Here is a 20,416-nt window from a genome sequence, read left to right as displayed (position 1 = left end):
CCCTGCCCCCCGCCAACCTGCCGTCCTGTGTGCTCCTCAGGCCTGGGGCACCCTGCCCTGCATCAGAACCTGCCACCTGGCTTTCCTGCCTCCGTGCCCGGCTCGATGCCCTCTGTGTTCCCCCTCTCCCAGGACACCGCCACACAGCTGGTCATTCTACCCTCAGAGCCCACGCCCCATACCACGCCTCACACACTTGGTGAGGGCCTGCAAGAGGGGTGGAGAGGGAGGGGCAGACAGCCACTTGGAGCCAGGAGGGCTGACGGCTCATCTGCTCCCGCAATCCCACAGCCGATGTCATGGACCAGGCCTCGCTGTGGCCCTCCATGTATGGGGGCCGTGGCCCCACGTCCCACATGCAGCCGCCAGGCCAGCTGCCCGTCTACTCGAGGTCACAGCTGCTGCGGCAGCAGAGGGCGGCACAGGCGCTGGAGCTGCCGCGGGCCTCGCAACTCCAGGTACTGCGGCCGTGGGCACGCCCAGCCGAGACCCCTGCCTGCCTCCTGCCACGGGCACAGGGCACAGGGTGGGTGGAGCCGGCTAACCCTGTGCTCCCGCCTGACAGCGCAAGCCAGAAGATCAGCAGCACCCGGAGCCTGAGGGGCCGCCCCCAGAGAAGGCCCTCACATCCACCCACAAGCCAGTTGCCTTAACCCCCGCGGCCAAGGACGCCTCCTCGTCCACCACCTCCGCAGGCCTGGTCAAGCTGTCGCCCTGTTGCCACTCGCCCACCATGAAGCCCCCTGCTGGCTGCCCCACCCCACCCCCACAACCTGCTGCCCCGTGCACTTTATCTCTCTGCCCGGCCGGTAGCCCTGGGCCCAGCTCCCAGGTGCCTGGTGCCAAGGATAGGAGTGGCAGCAGTCAGCAGCCTGGGATGGACCTCACCACCTTGGAGCCAGGTAACCGTGGTGTGGAGCTGGGTGAGGAAGGACTTTCCACCCCACTGATCCCTGTGGCAAGGACCCTGGGGCAGGCTTCCTGTCCCAACTGCATTCCCAGGGGCACCTGCTGGGTGGGACAGGCGGTGGTAAGGTCCTGATCCCACCCATGGCAAAGGCTGGCTGCCAGCTGGACTCATTGTGGCCAGGCCCAGAGGGGCAGCCCATAATGGGGGGTCTTATCCAGCCCCTGCCCACCAGTTGGCCCCATAGTCCACTGTTCTTGCACACCAGGCTGCCCGCCCACGGGTGGGGTGAACACAAACCCAGCCCCAGACCTGCAGGACTGAGTCACCAGGCTGTTTTGTTGGAGGGTGGCTGTGACAACGCAGCCTGAGGTCCCTGCTCAGCCATTGACCCTGGGACCTCCTTGTCCTGAGCTGGATCAGGGTGGGGGCCCCTTCCTTTGGACTCACCGCCCAGCTGCCCGCTGCCCGCTGCCCGCCTCTTCCTTTGCAGACCTGCCTCCTGGATGTGTGCACCCTCCAACCAACACGGGCTTTGCCACCCTGCCCACAGACACACTCGCTTCTGACCTCGCAGACCCCAAAACTATGCAAACTCGGGCCCCACCTGAGCCACCACCACCGGGTTCCTGCTGCCCCAGGAGCCTGGAGGAGCCTGGACTGTGCTCGGGGGCCAAGGAGACCACCCAGGACCTCACCACCCCCTGTCCCGCCGAGCGGGGCACCCCGGGCAAGGCAGCAGACCCCGGCCCACTCAAGGGGCTGCCAGAACTGCGGGGCGGAGCCCTCCTCAAAGGAGGAGGCCCAGAGGCCGCTGGCCAGGCCCATTGTACTCAGGGAGAGGCACCGGAGGATCAGCCTGTGGAGCAGGTGTGGGAGGAAGGCCCACAAGGACCTGTGCCTGATGCCCACGCCCTGGCCCCGGAATCACAGGCGGTCAGCCCGAGCCCCCTGGAGGAAGATGAGGGGGCACCCCCAGCCCCTGAGGAGACTGAGCTGGAGGAAGGAAGCATAGAGGACTCAGAGGAGTACTGGGGGACACCTCCTGACAGCAGCCATTCAGCCAGGGCACTTCCCGGCCTGGACGCCCTGGTGGCTGCCACCATCAACCTGGGGGACCTGCCCAGCGTGGACCTGTCAGTCACTCAGCCCCGTGGCTCAGGGATGCCCGGCATTGCCCTGCTCAGCGAGCTGGCAGAGCTGGAGACCCAGCGGCAACAGAGTGAGCAGGCTGTGCAAGGTGAGCTGTAGGGGCTGTAGGTGCCAGCTGGTGGTCCCTGAAATGTATCCATCATTCCTGGATCCTCAGCTTGGGCAGTGGGGTCCAGGACAACAGTCCAATAGGTGATCACTGTCCCCACCCCCCATGCGATGTCTGGGAGATCACAGAAGCCTTGGGGCAGGAAGAGGGAGCTGTCCTGTCACAGCTTGGCCAGGCCCCAGGGGAGGAGACCAGACTGTAGTCCAGCCCCCCTTTCGCATGGGCCCCAGCTCCACTGCAAGTTGCTCGCCACCCGAGCAGCAGCTTTCCTCCGTCTGGGCCCGCTGTGGGCAGCATTCCAGCGGGGTGCCGTGTCCCCCCAGAGTCCTCTGGGCTGCATTTGCACACCTGCCACTCTCACTGCAGAGCGGGCTCACCAAGGCTCCTGCTGGGACCTGCAGGGCGGGATGGTCGGCAGAGCTGCTCTCTGAGAGGCCCTGCCAGAATGGGTACCCAGCCAGACCACAAGGACGCCTGGTCTAGGCACCGACCACTGGAAGGCTACGGCCACTCTGAGGCACCCACGTGGGTGCATGTGACACCTGGACTGGGGCCCATTTATTGAATAAACATGTGTAGACCACGTGTCTAGGGTGGAGGACCCATCCTGCTGTGTCCAGCATGAGACCAACTCCAAGCCTGCCCTCCCCCCAGCCCTGTCAGGCCCCCTGCAGCTGCTCCCAGTAGGTACAGTGGCACCTTGGGCCAGAGGCGAGCGGAAGAGGAGCAGGATTCACAGAATGGGCCCGTGGGGCAGAGTCCTGGGCTAGGGATAGCTGGACGTTGGCCTAAGCCTGAGCCCACAGGACTCTGAACACCTGGTGGCACCCCCCATAACATTGCCCTGCGTGAGGGCCAGCGTCTGCTAAGTAGGCCCTGGTTCTGGGCTTGCTGCGGCCTGTAGAGCCAGGAGCACCCTACACCCTCCCAGAGGGACAGCGTTGGGCCGGGTCAAGACAGGAACTCCATGCTCACAGCACGTGGCCCCGGGAATGCTCCCCCTTACTGTCAGTTTCTTCTGTCCCCTGGACCCCAGACTAGGCCTGGGGGAGCCCTTGCAGCCAGCTCCTGTGGGCTTCTGGCTTGGTCTCACCATCCTCCAGGCCCTGGTCAGCCCCCATTGCTGCCCCAGACACTGTGGCCTCCATTCTGCTTACCACCCCCAGACCCCCTGCTGGCTGGAACCCGTGTCCTGTGGAACAGACCCCTCCACATGGGTGGTGCCCATGGGCGCTGTGTCCAACCCAGGCCAGCAGGGTCTTAGGACTGGGACACGCTCAGCCTCATGGCCAGGGCTTCAGTGTCCCTCTTCCAGGGTGGCGGTCCATGGCACCGCCCATGTCCTCCAACCACAGGTGGTGGCTGTAGGGCTGTGAGGAGCCCTGCCGTCCTGTACTTGTTGAGTGGCCCCTTCTCCCGGACTGGAGCTGAGCAGGCTGCTGGACACCAGCACTTGCTGGTTCCTGTGGTCCTGGGCAGCTGCTGGGGTGGAGGCTGGTGCCAGTAGCCCCTTGCGGGAGGCACTGCCACCCATGCTGTCCCTTCTGTCCCCTCAGCCGCAGAAGACGTGCTGACCTTCAACCTCCAGCACCTGGCCACGCTGGCCACAGCCTGGTCTCTGGTGGAAGCCGCTGACCTGGACAGCCTGGCCACCTCAGCCCCGCCTCCAGCCGCTGACCCCAGCAGCAGCCCCAGGCTGACCGCTCGCATGCAGATCCTGCGGCGCAAGGACACCTGGACCCCCAAGGCCAAGCCTGTGAGTGGGGGACCGAGGGCTTGGGGGCGAGCTAGGGGAGGGAGGCCTCTGGCTCTGTCCTCAGCACCTGTGTGTCCCTGCCCTCAGGTGTGCCCCCTGAAGGTCGCTATTGAGCAGCTGGACACCCAGGAGGTGGAGCTGCGTGTGCGGCTGGCCGAGCTGCAGCGGCGCTACAAGGAGAAGCAGCGGGAGCTGGCGCGGCTGCAGCGCAGGCACGACCACGAGTACGGCAGGCGGGTAGCCTGGTGGTCCCCAGTCAGGAGGGCACCTGGATTCAGGTGCTGGGTTGGGCGGGAAGATGGCTGGTGGAGCCCCAGGTGGGGTAGGGCTGAGAAGAGGAGACCCTGGGCTACAGTTGGGGCAGTAGGAGCTCTATGTGGGGGCAGCCACATGCCTGGCTCCCTTCCCAGCCCCCAGAAGGCCCCTGTGATGGGCAGGCGCCTCAGTTGCCCCTGTTTCAGCCACAGGAGCTCTGACCTCCCTCCTGTCCGCAGGAGGGATGAGAGCTCCCGGAGCCCTGCACGACGGGGGCCTGGCCGGCCCAGGAAGCGCAAACACTCCAGCTCACTGCCCGCTCTGCGTCCTGGGGGCCAGCTGGCCAGGGGTGACAGCAAGAAAGTCAAGTGAGTCTAGGGACTGGCGGGAAGTGGCATGTGTCATCAACAGAGGGTGGTGGCGTATTGGCCATCCTTAGGTCCCCCTCCCAGCAGCGGTCCCCACCAGGTCCCAGTCTCCTGGCTGTGGCAAGGCCCCAGAGGAGGGGGGTGGAGCTGCTGGTCACGCCAGGCCACGGTGAGCATCGTTACCGCCCGGCGCACTCCTGGGCTGGGCATAATTGTCCTTCTCGGCTACAAATTGCCTCTCCCGGCAGGCCCATTTGCATAAATCCTCCGAGCGCCTCCAAACACGATTGGCGCACGCCTGGCGCCCCGCATCCATCCTGATGATTTGGTAATAATAGTTAAATCGGCACTAAACGGTTCCTTCAATTAACACAGAGGCAAAAATTAATCTCAGGGCTTTATGCCACAAGACGTTAGCGAATGCGGGGAAGGTGACGGGGAGGGGCATTCACGGTGTGGCAGGGCCTTCGCGGCTACCCATCTGCCCTGCCCGATGGGAACCCTGCGGGTGCTGGACAGGAGTGGAAACCAGCAGTGTCAGCCCACATTCTGTTGAACATACCCCTGCCAGGAAGCCCAGCCCACAGCTGCATCTCAGCCCCTTGGCACTCGGACTGGAGGCCAGGGCCTGCCTGGCAGCTTTAGGCCTGGGAACAGAACCACGTCCCTAGAGCAGGCCCCTGGCCTTGCCCTTCCCACTTCCGGGCAGGCTGGGTGCCTGTGGACCTGCTGCCGTGGGAAATGGGGGGCAGGTGTGTGTGCTGGTAGGACCCGTGGTGGCCTCCTGCCTGGCCGCTGAGGTCTGGCTGCCTCTCTGGACAGGAAGATAAAAACAGACGTGGCCTGAAGGCCAAGGTCAGGCCAGGGTAATTCTCACTCTGACACAAATGTTGCTGGTAGGGGGCGGGGTCAGCACACCAGAGGCCACAGGAAGTGATGTTGTTGGCTTGGGGTGCTGGGGGAGCCGAGTAGGGGTCAGCAGGATCTGGGAGTGCCTGAGGGGCTGCAGGCAGGCCTGATGCTCACCCAGCTCCCAGCCTGGAGGACGGGGCAGGGCCCTGGGGTGGGGGCTCTCAGGGACAAGAGGTCTGCCCTGTGTCCCAGGGCGGTGCGGGCCAGCCTGAGTCTGCTGTGTGCCGAACTGCGAGGTGCAGGAGAGCCCCCCAAGAAACGGAGCAGACTGGAGAAGAGCGTGTACACCAGCTTGCAGGCTGCGGTGAGTAAGTCCCAGGTGCACACGGAACCCTGCCAGCACTGGCCAGCAAGCAGGCTCCATGGCACTCCTCCCCAAAGTTGGGGGGCTCATCCTTGTTGGTCCAGCACCTGTAGCCCTCCTGAAGCTGACCCACACCACATCCATGGTGCTGGCACACCTGGACTGCAGTCCCCTAGATGGACACCCTGTCAGCCCCTTTGGAGGTGCCACTTCCTGGGTGACATGGGCAGTGGGTCTCAGACCCGAGGGGCTCTGTCGCAAAGCCGCTGCCTTGCTTGCAGGACAAGGTGCGATGCAGAAAGCACAGCGGCCAGGGTGAGCTGGCCTCAGCGGTGGCCCACCAGGTGTCCCAGCTGAGGCCGAAGGTCAGAAGCCAGGGACTGCCTGCCGGGCTGGGTCCCTTCCCGCGAAAGGAGGCCACCCCGGGTAGGCGCATCCGCAAAAAGCTCTCCCGGGCCAAGAAGGCCACGGCGCCCGGGGCCTCCCGACACCCACAGCCCGGCGGGGATGTGCCCGAGTCTCCAGCCCAGCCAGAGGCAGGCAAGTGTAAAGGGAGCTGCAGCTGGGGGAGGGGCAGGCAGACCCCCAGGGTCATCGGGTCAGCAGTGAACCTGAGAGCTTCCCTCGCTGGCCCGGTCCTCCCCCAAGAAGCCCCAGGGAAGTTGGAAGCAGAGTCTGGGGGCCCAGCCCCTCCCCAGAGGGCCACTGTGGGCCTCCTCAGTCTCTGGGCACCCTGACCCCCACAGGCAGCGGTTACGACAGTGAGGATGACCGAGCCGCTGCCCACGAGCCTGGGTTGCTGCTGCACGCAGGGGCCAGAATGGCGGTCCTGGGGCCGTCCCCCTCCTCCGTGGTCAAGATGGAAGCCAACCAGAAGGCCAAGAAAAAGAAGGAGAGACAGGGCCTGCTAGGTAATCAGCAACCCCAGCACCTCACACAGCTGGTTGGTAGTGGCCACCACAGTGGGACCCCGTGACGGCACCCCTTCCCCCAGAGGCCACAGTGGGACCCCGTGACGGCACCCCTCCCCCCAGAGGCCGCAGTGGGACCCCGTGACGGCCTCTCCTCCGCGCCAGGGCCCTGCCACCTATCCAGCCCTGAGGGTGAGGTCAAGATCAAGAGACGGACCAGCAAAGTCAAGGTGGGTGCCAAGCTGGAGCGGGCAGCAGGCCGGAGGCTCTCAGGTGCCTCTGGCAAGAAGAGAGCTAAGAACAAGGCCAGAGCCAGCCTGCGGGCGGAGCCAGGGGCCACCCCTGGCAGGGACGCTCTCCTCGGACCCACACGGGCCTTCCCCTGCCGTGCCGAGGGCAACAAGCTGGCCAGTGAGCGCCTCAAGAGAGCAACGCGCAAGAGTGCAGTGCTGCCGGCTGCCCTGCGGGTGAGGCCCCCTCAGCCCCACCCCCCAGATACAGTCCGGGCCCCAGATGGGTGGTGGGCTGCGAGGCTGAGACTGCATGGCCCTCAGTCCCCTCCCTACCCACCCTCAGCGGAAGAACGGGGCGCTGTCCATCACCCTGTCAGCCCGCAATGCCAAAGCCATCCTGGGGAAGGGCAGGAAACCAGGCAAGGTGAAGACCACCGGCAAGCAGGTAGCAGCCCCCCCCCCCGGGCACCTGGCCAGGCCCACATTCTTCCCCCTGCCTGAGCCCTGCGTCCCCCCACCAGGGCCAGGGCTGTGCCGTGAACCGGCTGCTGGAGAGCTTCGCTGGCGAGGCTGAGTTGGAGATGGATGACAACAGCAGCTTTGAGGACGAGGACGAAGAGGAGGAAGAAAGAGCAGGGTCTGCCAGGGGGGCTCTGAGTGCGGAGCAGAGTGCAACCCTGGGTGAGCAGCAGGAAGGCTGTGGGCTCTGTGGGCGGGGCCTCTGTGGGCGGGGCCTGCAGGCCTGTGTGGGGATGGGGACGATGCACTGACCCCTGGTCATTTGCCCCAGCGCGCTCCTGCACCATCCACAAGGAGGACCTGCAGGATGGACTGCCCGTGCTCATCCCCAAGGAGGATAGCCTGCTGTATGCGGGCAGCGTGAGGACACTGCACCCGCCAGACATGTGAGGCTGCCCGCAGGCCCAGGCCCCACGCTCCTCCCCTGGCCTCACACGCGTCCCCCACCCTCACATTGCCCCCTCCTCCAGCTACAGCATCGTCATTGAGGGCGAAAGAGGCAACCGCCAGCGCATCTACTCGCTGGAGCAGCTGCTGCAGGAGGCGGTAAGAGTGGCTCCTGGCCGGCCGGCTAGGGAGGGCCGAAGTCAAGGCCTGCCCGCTCATGGCAGCCACGCGTGCCCTTCCCTACAGGTTCTCGACGTCCGACCACAGTCCAGCCGCTACCTCCCACCTGGCACACGGGTCTGTGCCTACTGGAGCCAGAAGTCTCGGTGCCTATACCCTGGCAACGTGATCCGAGGTGAGCCTCAGTCATCCCTGCTGAGCTGGGCACAGAACCAGCTTCCCTGGGAGCCCGGTGTGTCGGGGTATCTAGCACACAGGAGCCAGCTGCCCTGGTCCAGGCTCCCACCCCAAGGCTGGGGTGCCCCCAAGGCTGGGGCTGCCTGCATGCCTCCAGCTGTCCTCACACACGCGTGTGTGCGCATATGCCCATGTGCTAGGGAGGCTGGCCTGCAGTGGCCCTAATGTTCAGTCATGACACTCAAGGCCACGTTAGCCTTGGGGCCCATCTGGCCATCGCTGTGTGCAGGAGCCTCGAGTGACGAGGAGGAGGACCCGGACTCCGTGGTGGTGGAGTTCGACGATGGTGACACGGGCCACATTGCCGTTTCCAACATCAGGCTGCTGCCCCCTGACTTCAAGATCCAGTGTGAGCCCCCATAGCCCTCCAGCGGCCCCTGGCCATCCGGCAGTCTGTCCATCCCCACGGACACGGCCCCGAGCCTCTCACCCACTCTACCCACAGGCACGGAACCCTCTCCAGCCCTGCTGGTGTCCACTAGCTGCCGCAGGACCAAGAAGGCATCCAGTGAGGCACCCTTGCCCAGTGAAGCCCCCACCCCCAGCCTGTCGCCCAAAGTGCAGGACAGCTCTGAATCCAAGACCCCTGGGAAGAAATCTGTTGGCAAGGACAAGACTGGTACCTGCCAGGACCGGTGAGGGGGTCGTATGGGTGGTGCTGTGAGTGAGCCCAGCGACCCCACCCCACCTCCTTTCTCCCCACAGGCAAAGCCGAACTCCTCAGCTCAGGTGCCAAAGCCCCACCGGGGGCCTCGGACCACTTCCTGGGACGCCGCTGCAGCCCCCTGCTGAGCTGGTCGGCTGTGGCGCAGACCAAGCGGAAGGCGGCTGCTGGCAAAGGCCCCGGGCTGCTGCAGAACCTCTTCCCGCTCAGCGGTAGCACCAGGAGGCTGCGGGCCCGCGAGGCCCTGTTCCCTGTGCACAGCATGTCCGCACCGGTCTTCGGCAACAGCTTCCGCGCCGACTCCTTCAGCAGCCTGGCCAACTCCTATGCACCCTTCCTGGGCAGTGGGGCAGGCCCCGGGCTGCCCGGGGGAGCCCACAGGCTGCTGCGGGCCAAAAAGGCAGAGCGGGCGGAGGCTGAGCGGGCTGGCGGGCGGCGGCGGGCGAGCAGCGAGTTCCTGGTCAAGCTGGACCACGAGGGTGTCACCTCCCCTAAGAACAAGACCTGCAAGGCACTGCTGGTGGGTGACAAAGACTTCGGCCCCAAGCTGGCACGGCCTCTGCCCAGCCCCAGCTATGCACACCCGGCCCTGGCCGGCAAGGACAAGAAGGGCCGGGCACCTGTCCACTCGCTGCCTGTGGGGCTGGCACTGCGCAAGTACACGGGCCAGGCTGAGTTCACCCTGCCCTGTGACAGCGACTGCCACAGCTCCTACTCGGACGACGATGAGGACAGTCCGGGACTGGCGGCCAGCGTGCCACCCCGCTTCCTTACCCGCCTGCCCACCTCCTCCTCCTCGTCCGGCTCATCCACCTCCTCCTCCTCGGGTTCCATGTCCACATCCAGCCTCTGCTCCTCGGAGAACGAGGACTCCTCCTACAGCTCAGACGATGAGGACCCGGCCCTGCTGCTGCAGACCCGCCTGGCGCAGCCGGTGCCCGCCCTGCTGGCCCCACCCGAGGCCCTGCACTCCAAGGGAGGCGGCCCCCACACCCACACCCCCCGCTGCTTCCTATCCAGGGCAACGGTGGCCGGCATGGGCACTGGCACAGGGCCTGGCAGTGGCAGGAACAAGCTCAAACACAAGGAGACCCTGGGCTTCTCCAAAGCCAAAGAGCTCTCCCGGAGGCAGCGGCTGCCGTCCACGGAGAGCCGGCCAAAGATGGCGGCCTTCCTGCCCGCCCGGCAGCTGTGGGAGTGGTCAGGAAACCCCACGCAGGTAGGGGCCCCTTCCCCTTCTCTCACACATACGCAGTGCAGTGAAGACGAGCACAGAAGGCCTCCACACGCCCCTCTGCCCACAGCCAGGCAGCTGCCTCCCCCGCAGTCGGGGGCAGGCAGGGTGCCAGGGCTTCTGTTTTAGCATCTGATGAGCTGTGCTCATGTGGGTCAAGCATGTCCCATATGCCCATCTTGGCCCCTCAGCAGCCCCTGCCCACCTGCCACCCCCCGCCCACCTGCCACGCCCTCAGCACCCCTTGGCCCTGGCTGTGTGCCCTGCAGAGGCGTGGCATGAAAGGGAAGGCCAGGAAGCTGTTCTACAAGGCCATCGTCCGAGGCAGCGAGACTCTCCGTGTCGGGGACTGTGCCGTGTTCCTGTCGGCTGGGAGGCCTAACCTGCCCTACATCGGCCGCATTGAGAGCATGTGGGAGTCGTGGGGCAGCAACATGGTGGTGCGCGTCAAGTGGTTCTACCACCCTGAGGAGACCTCGCTGGGGAAGCGGCAGAGTGACGGCAAGGTGAGGGCCCGGCAGGTGCCCAGCCCCTGCCCTCGGGGTTGCCAGCCCAGGGCAGCCTCGCAGAGCAGCTGTGTCCCCACCCGTCCTGCAGAATGCGCTGTACCAGTCCCACCACGAGGACGAGAATGACGTGCAGACCATCTCCCACAAGTGCCAGGTGGTGAGCCGTGAGCAGTACCAGCAGCTGAGCGACGGGCGGCGCGGCCAGGACCGGCACGACCTCTACTACCTGGCCGGCACCTACGACCCCACCACAGGACGCCTGGTGACCGCCGAGGGCGTGCCAGTGCTCTGCTGAGCGCCGAGAGGAGCCAGGCCCCGGGGCTGTCCCTGGAGGAGAGCACCCCAGTCGCCCCCTGTTTTCCCGCGTTGGCAGTTCATGAGAGATTCGAATCCAAGCCATATTTCCCTAGTACCTCCGCTGTCTCCCGCCAGGGAAAGCAGAAATCAGGTGTGTTGTCTATTTATTTCTCTCTGTAAATACGGTGTTTCAGGGGTGGGGGGTGTTTATGGACAAAGTGGACCGGGATGTCCCCCATCCTCGTGATGAGGATGTGTGTGTGTGTGTGTGTGCGCGCGCGTGTAGGGATTTTGTTCTGGGGTTTTCTTTGGAAATGCACTGTTCTCAGCCTCGACAAGTCCCCACGGAGGCGTCTCTGCCCACAGAGCTGAGGGGGGCGGCGCCCTCCCAGCCCCTCACCCCAGGGGCAACGGTGTGGGCAGGATGTGGCTGGGGAAGTTCCAGTCGTGTGTAGGAAAAAGGTACTGGGGTGGAGGGGCAATGACAGCCCCAAGGAGAGAAGCTTCTAGAAGCAGCAGTGGCAGGGTGCCCCCCCAAGCACCCAAACCTCCATGCGACGGCAGCCACTCGGGTCTTACCTCTATTTCACATGACAAAAACGAACAAATACTTTAGAAGTATCGACAAGAAAACGTGATGCTCTGACTTTATTTCCTGAAGATTCCAAGTGTTTCTAAGTTCCGTTCCATGGCCAGTTGCTCGGTGGGACGGGAGCCGGCTCCTGCCCCTCTGTCCCTCTCTGCTGTCCTTCCCTGTGTGCGGAGCAGCACTCGCGAAGCCCCTTCCTCTAAGGAGCAGCCAGCCGCGGTGGGAGCGGCTGACGAGGGACACCCCTCTCCCCTGCCCACCTGCAGGGCTCCCCACCCCATCCCTGCAGCTCTGCTCCCTGGCTTCCCAAGCCCAACCCCAAGTCTCCCTGGGAGCGGCAGAAGCAGCTGGGCGTGGACAGCCTGGAGAGCGCAGGTGGAGGTGGACGCCCAGCCCGCCCGGAGCCCACCCTGCCCTCCCCCAGAGCCAGCCTTGAGGCCCCAGGGAGTGGTGGGTGCGTGGGGGCCCTGCCTCCCTCTCTGCTCGAGTGCAATATTCATTCCTGGGGAGACACCCCGTGAGGGAGGCCACGACCCCCGCCTGCCTCCGTCTCCGTCCTATTTCCTCCTTGCTGTGGGCCCCAACCGTGGCTGGACAAGCGAAGGCACGACTTGTAAATGTGTAAACTAAGAGAACGGTTGGATTTTTTTTTTCATTGTAAACACTAAAACAAGACACAAAGGTTTTATGAACAGCAAACTATGTAAAGGCATTTTAGTATTAAATTTTTTATTGATAACTTGCTTCAGAATAAATCCATGTGCGATTGGCCAGATACTGCCTCAGCGCCCTGCGCCCGGCAGCTGGCTCAGAGCCCAGGACCCCAGCCCCGAGGCGGCTGTGCCTGGCAACTCCTCTCCTGCCCACCCCCCGTGTACCTATACGCCTTCCCCCGGGACTGACCGCCCAAGGTTCAGAAGCCCGGGGGGCTTGCTGCTCCCTCAGCCCCCTCGCCTGGGCACGGCCCACCTTCCCCTCATTTGACTCGGTCTCAGGCCGTGGACTCTGCCCTTGGAGTCCCCCAGCCAGTACCCTATGGTGTGCCCTCCACGCTGCATCCCTGAGCCTGAAGGGTGCCTGCAGCCCTGACTGCCCAAGGGCTGGGGGCCTGTGGGCAGCTGGGCAGACCTGCTGGCTCTTGGCTTCAGGGACCTCCCATTGAGGGGAGGGCAGCCCGAGTCTCCCTGGGCTCGGGAGATCTGAGATGCTTGCAAGGGCAGGGCAGCCTCGCAGTTGGCGCTCCTGGACCTGGGGCACTGCACGGGGCTTGCAGTGAGTAACCCGCCTGGCCTGGGCAGACCAAGCAGGCTTCCTGGAGGAGCTGGACAAGGGGACGACCTGAGGACACAGCAGAGGAACGAGCCTGGGAATTAGGGCTGCAGGTGCGGCAGGTGGGCTTGGCTGAGGTCCCAACCTTGGGGTTCCGGTCCCCTTCAGCTCTGCAAGGCCCAGAGGGAGCCCCAAGACCAGCCCTGAAGGGCTGCAGACGTGAAATGATCTAGCCTGCTGACCAGGCTGAGGGGACCACTCGCATGATTGCTAAGCTCCAGGGTACAAGCAGTGTTGACTGTCCCGGGAGCAGGTGAGGTTGCTGGGACTGCCCAGGCTGGCTCAAGGAGGGTCCTGCTCCAAGGAACCCAGCAGCTGCCGGAAGCAGCCACCCGCAACGGTGTACCACCCTAGGACCATGACTCCAGTGGGCCTCCCGCCAAGCCCAGCCAGGAAGCAGACTGCTCTGCCCCCACGCACCCTGTGCTGCTGCCATGACTTCTCCAGGGTCCCAAGGACAAGGCCAGCTCCTTCTGAGCCGCAGGACCCGGCCTGAATTGCATCAAGCCCACCTGCCTTCCAGGTGGATGGTTGGGCTTCTGGCAGCATTGGGAAGGAGTGGAGTCCAGCTGCTGACCAGCCATGCTCCACAGCTACTTTCCTGGGGGTAAGTAAGCTGGGGGTGCACAGTACAGACCCACGCTTGGTATACCAGGCTGCTGCCAGGAGGGGGTGTCTGGCAGGGTCTCCCAGAAGTCCAGGGCTTGTGTCCGTCCACAGGGGAGCCTGCAGGGACATATGGGGGCTGCTAAAGTAGCCCTGGGGAGGGTGGACCACAAGCCAGCCAGAAGCAGAGGCAGCACTGTGCCCCCAAATGAGACATCAGGCACCTCTGCCCCTCCCCGACACCCAGCTACTTCCCCGGGGGGGTGGACCTGGAAGACTCCCACAGGGACCCAACCCTGGGCAGCATGCGGTTGAAGGGAGGTGCTGTGGAGCCTCCTGGGCAGTCACCCCCGAGCCATGAACCAGGCCATCTCAGGGCTCCAGGCAACTCAGGTCTCACCTGGCCCTGCCCTGCCATTCCAATTCCTCACCGACATCGGCATCTAGGCCCACACCAAGGGGCCTGTGGGGGCAGAAGGAAGGGCAGGACCAGCCTCTGGGCCACCCCGTGTCGCCGCAGCGAGCTCACATCAGGGCACTGGGGTCCATCCTGCAGGCCACACACTTGGCCCACTGGATCCCTGAAGAGCAGGTGAAGCCAGACTGCGGGCGTCATCCCAGGGCTGGGAAGCATCTGTGGTGTACACGTCACATGGCCATGGGCGCTGGCCACTGGGAAAGTGGCAAGGCACTCCTGCCCGCCTAACATGTCCATCCAACAGCCCCACCGCCCCCAGCGGAGCGGGTCAGCCCTCGTACTGAGAGTGGCCTGTGGCATCCTGTCACAGCAGGACCTGGCACTGCACACACTCGCTCAGCTCTCACTACCAGACCCAGCTCAAGTGTGTAGTCCACAGGAAACACACTTGGTCCGGGGCAGAAGTGAGGCAGGTGTGGAAGCCCCCATGACTCCAGGGTGCCCTGCCAGGCACAGTGCAACTACCCACGGTCAGCAACATCCTGTCATGTTCCCGTGGGCAGGGGCAAGGGTCAGGCCACAGGGCTGCAGCTGTGGAGGAAAAGAGGACAAACTCCCCTTCGGGCCCTCCTGTTGGGGACACCCCAGGCAAGATCGCAGCTGGCCAGGTTGGTGTGAGGTGGCCTGGTGCTGGGGTTGTGTCCTGCCCTACCCCTGCGTGCAGCAGGTCTGTTTCCAGGGGCAGACAGGGCCCTAGGTCGGTGATGGGGTCTGAGAGAAGACACCTCTCGGAAGGACTGACATGACTCCCTGCCCTGCAGGACATGTGGACGTTCTGGCAAGTTGTCAGCCAGCGCTGCCCCCACCCCCTGTTCGGGGCTGAACTCTGCTCTGTTTTCAGACACGGAGGCAGAAGGGTGGGGTAGCAGCGTTCCCACTTGCTGACTGCAGCTGGGGACACAGGCTCTGCCTGGCAGCCCCGGGGAGCCCCTGCACACCCAGGAGGGTGACCCCACATGCTGGCACACAGCTGTGCAGGGGTGTAAGTGGCAGGGAGCCCAGAGCCCAGCCTGCCCTCAGGCCCTGACCTGCAGACAACCCAGATGGCTGTTCCCAGCACCCCGTGTCCACAGGGGCTCCAGGACCTGGGGACGCAGCCGTTCTTCCTCGGCAGTGGCCACCCAGGGACCAGGCCATGGGCCTGCACACATCAGCCAGCGGCACTGACCCCGTGTCGGCCTGGGCTCGCAGCGTAGTCCAGTCCTGGCCCGGGTGCTCCCTTGCACTGTCCTGCCAGGGCACAATCTGGGCTCCCTGCTGTTGTTCCAAGCCCTGCTACTCATCACTCCTCACCCCCAGCTTCTGTCCACTGACAGATGCCACTCTGCCCAGTCTGGCCTTGAGTGGAGCACCAGCTGACCCTGACCCCTAAGCCAAGTGCTGCTCCCCTCCCACTGGCCAGGCCTCCTTCCCCCGTGAGCCAGGCTGGGTGGAAGGGCACCCGAAGCCGAGCTGCCTGCTCTGATGCCAGGTGGTGGAATCCCACTGTTCAGTGCCGGAGGGGGCAGGGTGCTATCCGGGATCCTCCGCTAATTCAGTGGTGACTGGCCAGGGGGGCTGCCAGAAGAGTGCGAAACCACTGCCGGCCCGTGGCAGCAGTGAGCACGTGCCAGGGCCAGCCTCACCGGAACCCCACTGCCCTACACGCGGGCAGCTGGCATCCGTACACCCATCACCACCTCCCTAACTATAGCAATGGCCTCTTTCTTGCATTTTTTCTTAGCAAATGGCTTCTTAAAAGAAAATTTCTTTACTATTTCTTTGTAAGAGTTGCAATGACACAGGGAGAGATCTTCTACCTGCTGGTTCACTCCCCGCATGGCCACAACAGTCAGAGTAGAGCCAGACCAAAGCCAGCAGCTTCATCCAAGTTTCCGGCGCGGGTGTGGGGGCCCAAGGACTTGGGTCATCCCCCGCTGAACCACAATGGGGACAGCCAGGACAGGAACTGATGTCCACGCGTGGTTTTGCCCACCACACCACAGCACCAGCCCCTACAGTAAATGATTTGAGCACAAGTCCCACATGTGTGTTGATCCTGTGCTGAGCTGCACGGCACACACACACCCCTCAGCCTGTCAACAGCTTGTTCTCTACCCTGCAAGGGGGGGCAGCTGCCAGGCCCACACTGCCCCCTTGGGACCCCCGGGACCACCGCCCTGCCCTTCCTGTCCTTCTCCCCCTCACCCCTGCCCAGGCCGTGGTGGGGCCTGGCCTGCCTGTAAAGGTTTGCTTGATGACCAGCCGCCTGCACCCTGAGGCCCTGGTCCCAGGCAGACGGGCATCCAGCTACCCTCCCAGGGAGACTGGCAGTGGGGCCTACTAAGGTGGGCAAGCCAGCGCTCATGCAGTTGGAGCCTGCAGGAGGCCCACCTGAGGGAGGGGACACTTGGTGTTTCCCACCCTCAGTGACCACCCGCTTCCCCCAGGATCTGGGGAGGTAGGGTCCCTGTGAGACCCCACACCCTCAGGGGAGCCCCCCAACCAAGCCGGGTGACTTCCTATGACACTTTCGTTGACCATCCAGAATGAACACTGGACAAGCCCTATCCTGTGCCCCTGCGCCCCACACGTGGTAGCAGATGGGGTACCCAGGAGGCTTCCCCCACTGCTGCCGCCACCCCACCTGCACCTGGGTTGAGAGAAGCTGTCTCTCACCAGGCTGCACTGAGCCAGGCACTACGTCCCCTCGTCAAGGTCACAGCTCCCTTGGCCACTGGTCCAGTATCCTGCACACCTTCCGCTGCGGCCCAGACTGAATGAGGACCACTGTGCCCACCCAGCCTCCTCACATCGCCCCGTGCCCACTGGCACCCCTCTCCTCAGACACCCCCCCTGAAGCCCCCCGCGTGCCCCTCTCCTCAGGCCCCGGCCAGGACGCCAGCAGAGGCCCCGCCGCGGAGCGGCCAGCCTGTCGGAGCGGGGCCGGGTGACAGGAGCCCCGGCGGCGGGGACGCTGGGCGCCCGGCTGCCTGAGGCCCCGCCCCCTCCCCACGTGGGCCCACGCCGGCTCGCCGGCCCGGCGCCCCATTGGTCGCCGTGCAGCCAATCGAAGAGCCTTGGCGGCGACCGCCGGCCCCGGTTGGCCGCGCGGGCTGGCCTAGGAGGCGGGGCTCCCTTTTGTTCTCCGGCCGTCCGCGTGCGCCGCCCCTCCCCCAGGCGGCCGTGGGTGCCCCGTCCTCGGGCTCGGAGCCGGTTCTCCCCGTCACCCCGCGGGCGGCCGTGGGTGCCCCGTCCTCGGGCTCGGAGCCGGTTCTCCCCGTCACCCCGCGGGCGGCCGTGGGTGCCCCGTCCTCGGGCTCGGAGCCGGTTCTCCCCGTCACCCCGGGGGCCTCTGCCTGAGACGGGGCCGTGTGTGCTGGTGTCCGCAGGCCAGCTGTGCACACCTGCCCTAAATCATCCGCCCTCAGCCGCCCGCCCTTTCATCAGCGGCGGTGGCCCCGGGGGCCAGCGGCCCTGGCAGGGACAAGGCTCTGAGTGGCGGCAGGTACCCACACAGTCCACCTGGGAAACGCTGGCCCAGGGCTGGTGGAGAAGATGGAGACCCCACCAAGCCCCAGGCCTGGGCTGGCCACTGCCCACAACGGTGCCAGCATAGGAAGCACCCAGATTCCCTAAGAATGCCCCCTGCGAGGGCCAGCCAGAGCTGTGGCGGGGGGCCGGTCCTCAGAGTGGCCCTGGCTCTGTCCACCCGTGGCCACTGCCTCTGGCTCACTCACATGGTGTGCAGTGCTGCAGCATGGCAAAGGGTACCGCAGGCTGGCATCGGTGGCCCCCGGAAGGACTCCCAGCCCCGGGGGCAGTGGCAGGTGTCTGGGGATCCCCAGGGACCCAGTTCTGGGAGGCCGACATCTGTGGAGTGCTTTTACTGTTGAACAAATTGAATCAATTAAGCCAGTCAGGGTGGCGGACAGGAAGGGGGAGCAGCTTGGAGGTCCCTCAACACCCCCCCTGTGTTGACCGGGTTGGGGGTGTGCTCATCTCTGGCACCTGCTTGGCTTGCCACCCTCCACCCCATTGGGGTGCCCTCAGAACACCCCATCCAGTCCCAGAGAAGCTTGTTGGCTCCCACATGGAAGCCTCCGGAAGCCAGTAGGCCCCACCCAGGAGCAGGGAGGCTGGGGGGGAAGAGGAAACAGATTGTGGGGGTGATAGCCAGGACCAGGGTCACCCACCTGGGCCGGAAGCCTCCCCTCGGGCAGGCCCTGCATGAGGTCGGCGCCGGCTGCTTGGTGACCCAGGCCCGGTTCTGGGCGCGCCTGCCTCCGGAGACGCTTCTCCCGGGAGGCAGAGCAGGCGGCAGCTCCTTGGACTGCCGTTCTGCTCGGGCCAGCAGGCTGACGCGAGGGCGCTTGGCAGACTGCCACACCTGGCACGGGCACTCACCAAGGTACCACTGCCGGGCGGCAGTGACCTCACCATGCTGTGGCCAGCCAGACCACGTGCATCCCGTAGTGTCCAGTGACCGTTACTGGGCCACCGAGGGTGCAGGTGAGTGTCTCAGAGGGCTCGCTCCTAAGCAGCCAGATCTGGGGGTGGGTTGGGGTGTCTGTCCTTGGAACTGGGGAGGCCGGGGAAGGACAGTGGCCAGTGAGGGGGCTGGGAAGCTTCAGGGGGAGTGCTGCTCCCTGGGGGAACCAGGAAATAGGCAGGGACCAGGGCTTGAGAGTGTGCCCTCTGCCCTTGCCCACGACAGGGCCTGGGGGACCTGTGCCAACCACCCCTCTGGTTCTTGGCCAAATGTTGGATCCCACCTCTGTCCTTGGATACAAGGAGTGCAGAAGCCAACCTGGGTCCTGGCAGGCTACTGCTGTGCCCAGCCTGGGATGGCCTCAGCTGTCCCCAGAGAGACACAAGTGGTGGACACTTAGGCAAAATTCTCACACGCAGACGTCCACTGCTGTGCCCAGCCTGGGATGGCCTCAGCTGTCCCCAGAGGCAGGAGGGGTGGACACTTAGCCAAAATTCACACACACACAAACACACGCACGCACTACCGGAAGAGCTGCTGTGGCGATCCAGGCGTGCTTACACTGCTCAGCTGCCTGCACGGCCTCCCGCTCCCAGCGGGCGGTCCAGGAGACCCTGGTCCTGCAGCCCGGGCACCGCGACCTCCCTTGGGCCGGGCGACAGGAGTGGTGCAGGGGCTCCGCCCAGCGGCCACGTCCGGGACGGCGGCAGTGTCCAGGGTCCCAGCCGGACTGAGCACAGCGGCGCCGCGAGAAGTTGGGGGTCCGGGCGGGCACGGGCGCCCCGGAGTGGGGGAGGGACGTGATCGGTAGGTCGCAGCGGCTACGCTGATGGGGAGACAGCGGCTCCTGCGGGAACGGAAGGAGGGCACTGCGTGAAGCCGGGAAGCTGGGGCACAGGTTGGGGGGTGGCGGAGGGGTCCCTGGGACACCGGGCCAGGGGGTGATTGGAGGATCCCTGGGCATTAAGTTAGGGAGTGCCTGGAGGAGCCGGCGGGGACGTGGAGTAGGGGTGTCCGGGCAGGGGACACGACCCGGAGCCGCGGGCCTCGCCCCCACCCCTCTCCCTGCGGTGAGTGAGCCGCACTGAGACCTGGGGGGTCACTGCGGGACCTCCCCCACCCCAAGGCGGAAGCTGCCCTGCGCTCTCGGGCTTCCGCGCCCCGCCGCCTGCGGAGCACCGGGGCCTGCCCTGGGGACGCACGCACACGTCCGGCTGTGGCGCACGTGTGGGAGCCTGACACGACGGGACGGGCTGCGGGAGGGTGCGGGGCGCGCCGCCCGAGACCCCCCGACGCCCCTCGGCCCGAGCCCGAGCTGTCCCGAGGGCGCAGCTGCAGGCAGGAACATACCGGGGCCTGTCGGGAGGCCACCTCAGGTCTCTGCTGCCTGTTGCTGTAAGGTCACCCTCGCGGGCCTGCACATGGGCCCCCCGGAGCTGCCCACGGGTGGAACCGGCACCCCATGGCCTGGCAGAGGCGCGCAGACCCCAGCTCGAGGACCTGGGTGGAGGACTAACAGGTGAGCCAGGCGGCCTGCCCTCTTGGCTGCGTCCACCTGCCCCTGCGCTTCCTGCCCGGCCCCTGGCAGGCCGCGTTGGGAGATGTGCTGACCATGCAGCAGTGGGCACGAATCCACCATAACACTGGACCTGTGTGCGCAGGCTGGGCAGGAATGTGTCACACGTGTAACGTGTCCAGCTCCAGCACATGTGTGCGCAATGGCCTCAGGCTCCACCAACGTGCGAACACCTTGCTAGGGGGCCTGAGTGACGTGGGGGTGCAGCCTGCAGGTTGGGAGGTGGGGGCTGCCAGGTTCCCATCAGCCTTGCTGTGGCCGACCCCTCAGCGGCCCCCATCTCTGCTTGCCCTCCTGGGGCAGCCGGCAGGAACCTGGCCGTGCAGCACCTGTGGGAAGTCATGGGGAGCACAGAGCAGCCGCAGAGCCGGTACCCCACAGCCCCCTCAGCCCTCGCAGCACCGCTCCCCACCATGGCTGACATTCCTGATGT

The 20,416-nt window shown here is 65.4% G+C and overlaps 1 protein-coding gene across 1 annotated transcript in view; it reads left to right on the top strand.

Moving 5' to 3' along the window:
- The window catches only part of BAHCC1 (BAH domain and coiled-coil containing 1), a 36,023-nt gene extending 24,656 nt beyond the window's left edge, over positions 1–11,367 (top strand). The window contains exons 8-28 of the mRNA XM_058676718.1: positions 41–199; positions 292–458; positions 566–902; positions 1,401–2,147; positions 3,725–3,924; positions 4,012–4,148; positions 4,419–4,547; positions 5,652–5,763; positions 6,045–6,307; positions 6,514–6,674; positions 6,840–7,141; positions 7,251–7,352; positions 7,429–7,588; positions 7,698–7,812; positions 7,897–7,972; positions 8,060–8,168; positions 8,460–8,579; positions 8,676–8,849; positions 8,936–10,113; positions 10,398–10,634; positions 10,726–11,367. Coding sequence (XP_058532701.1) covers positions 41–199; positions 292–458; positions 566–902; positions 1,401–2,147; positions 3,725–3,924; positions 4,012–4,148; positions 4,419–4,547; positions 5,652–5,763; positions 6,045–6,307; positions 6,514–6,674; positions 6,840–7,141; positions 7,251–7,352; positions 7,429–7,588; positions 7,698–7,812; positions 7,897–7,972; positions 8,060–8,168; positions 8,460–8,579; positions 8,676–8,849; positions 8,936–10,113; positions 10,398–10,634; positions 10,726–10,932 — 5,192 coding nt within the window. The 3' untranslated portion in view covers positions 10,933–11,367. The remainder of the gene's footprint in view (positions 1–40; positions 200–291; positions 459–565; positions 903–1,400; positions 2,148–3,724; positions 3,925–4,011; positions 4,149–4,418; positions 4,548–5,651; positions 5,764–6,044; positions 6,308–6,513; positions 6,675–6,839; positions 7,142–7,250; positions 7,353–7,428; positions 7,589–7,697; positions 7,813–7,896; positions 7,973–8,059; positions 8,169–8,459; positions 8,580–8,675; positions 8,850–8,935; positions 10,114–10,397; positions 10,635–10,725) is intronic.
- The last annotated feature ends 9,049 nt before the right edge of the window (positions 11,368–20,416 follow it).

This window comes from Ochotona princeps, chromosome 17, assembly GCF_030435755.1.
Source record: "Ochotona princeps isolate mOchPri1 chromosome 17, mOchPri1.hap1, whole genome shotgun sequence".
Lineage (NCBI taxonomy): Eukaryota > Metazoa > Chordata > Mammalia > Lagomorpha > Ochotonidae > Ochotona > Ochotona princeps.
This window is presented reverse-complemented; position numbering and strand designations above follow the sequence as displayed.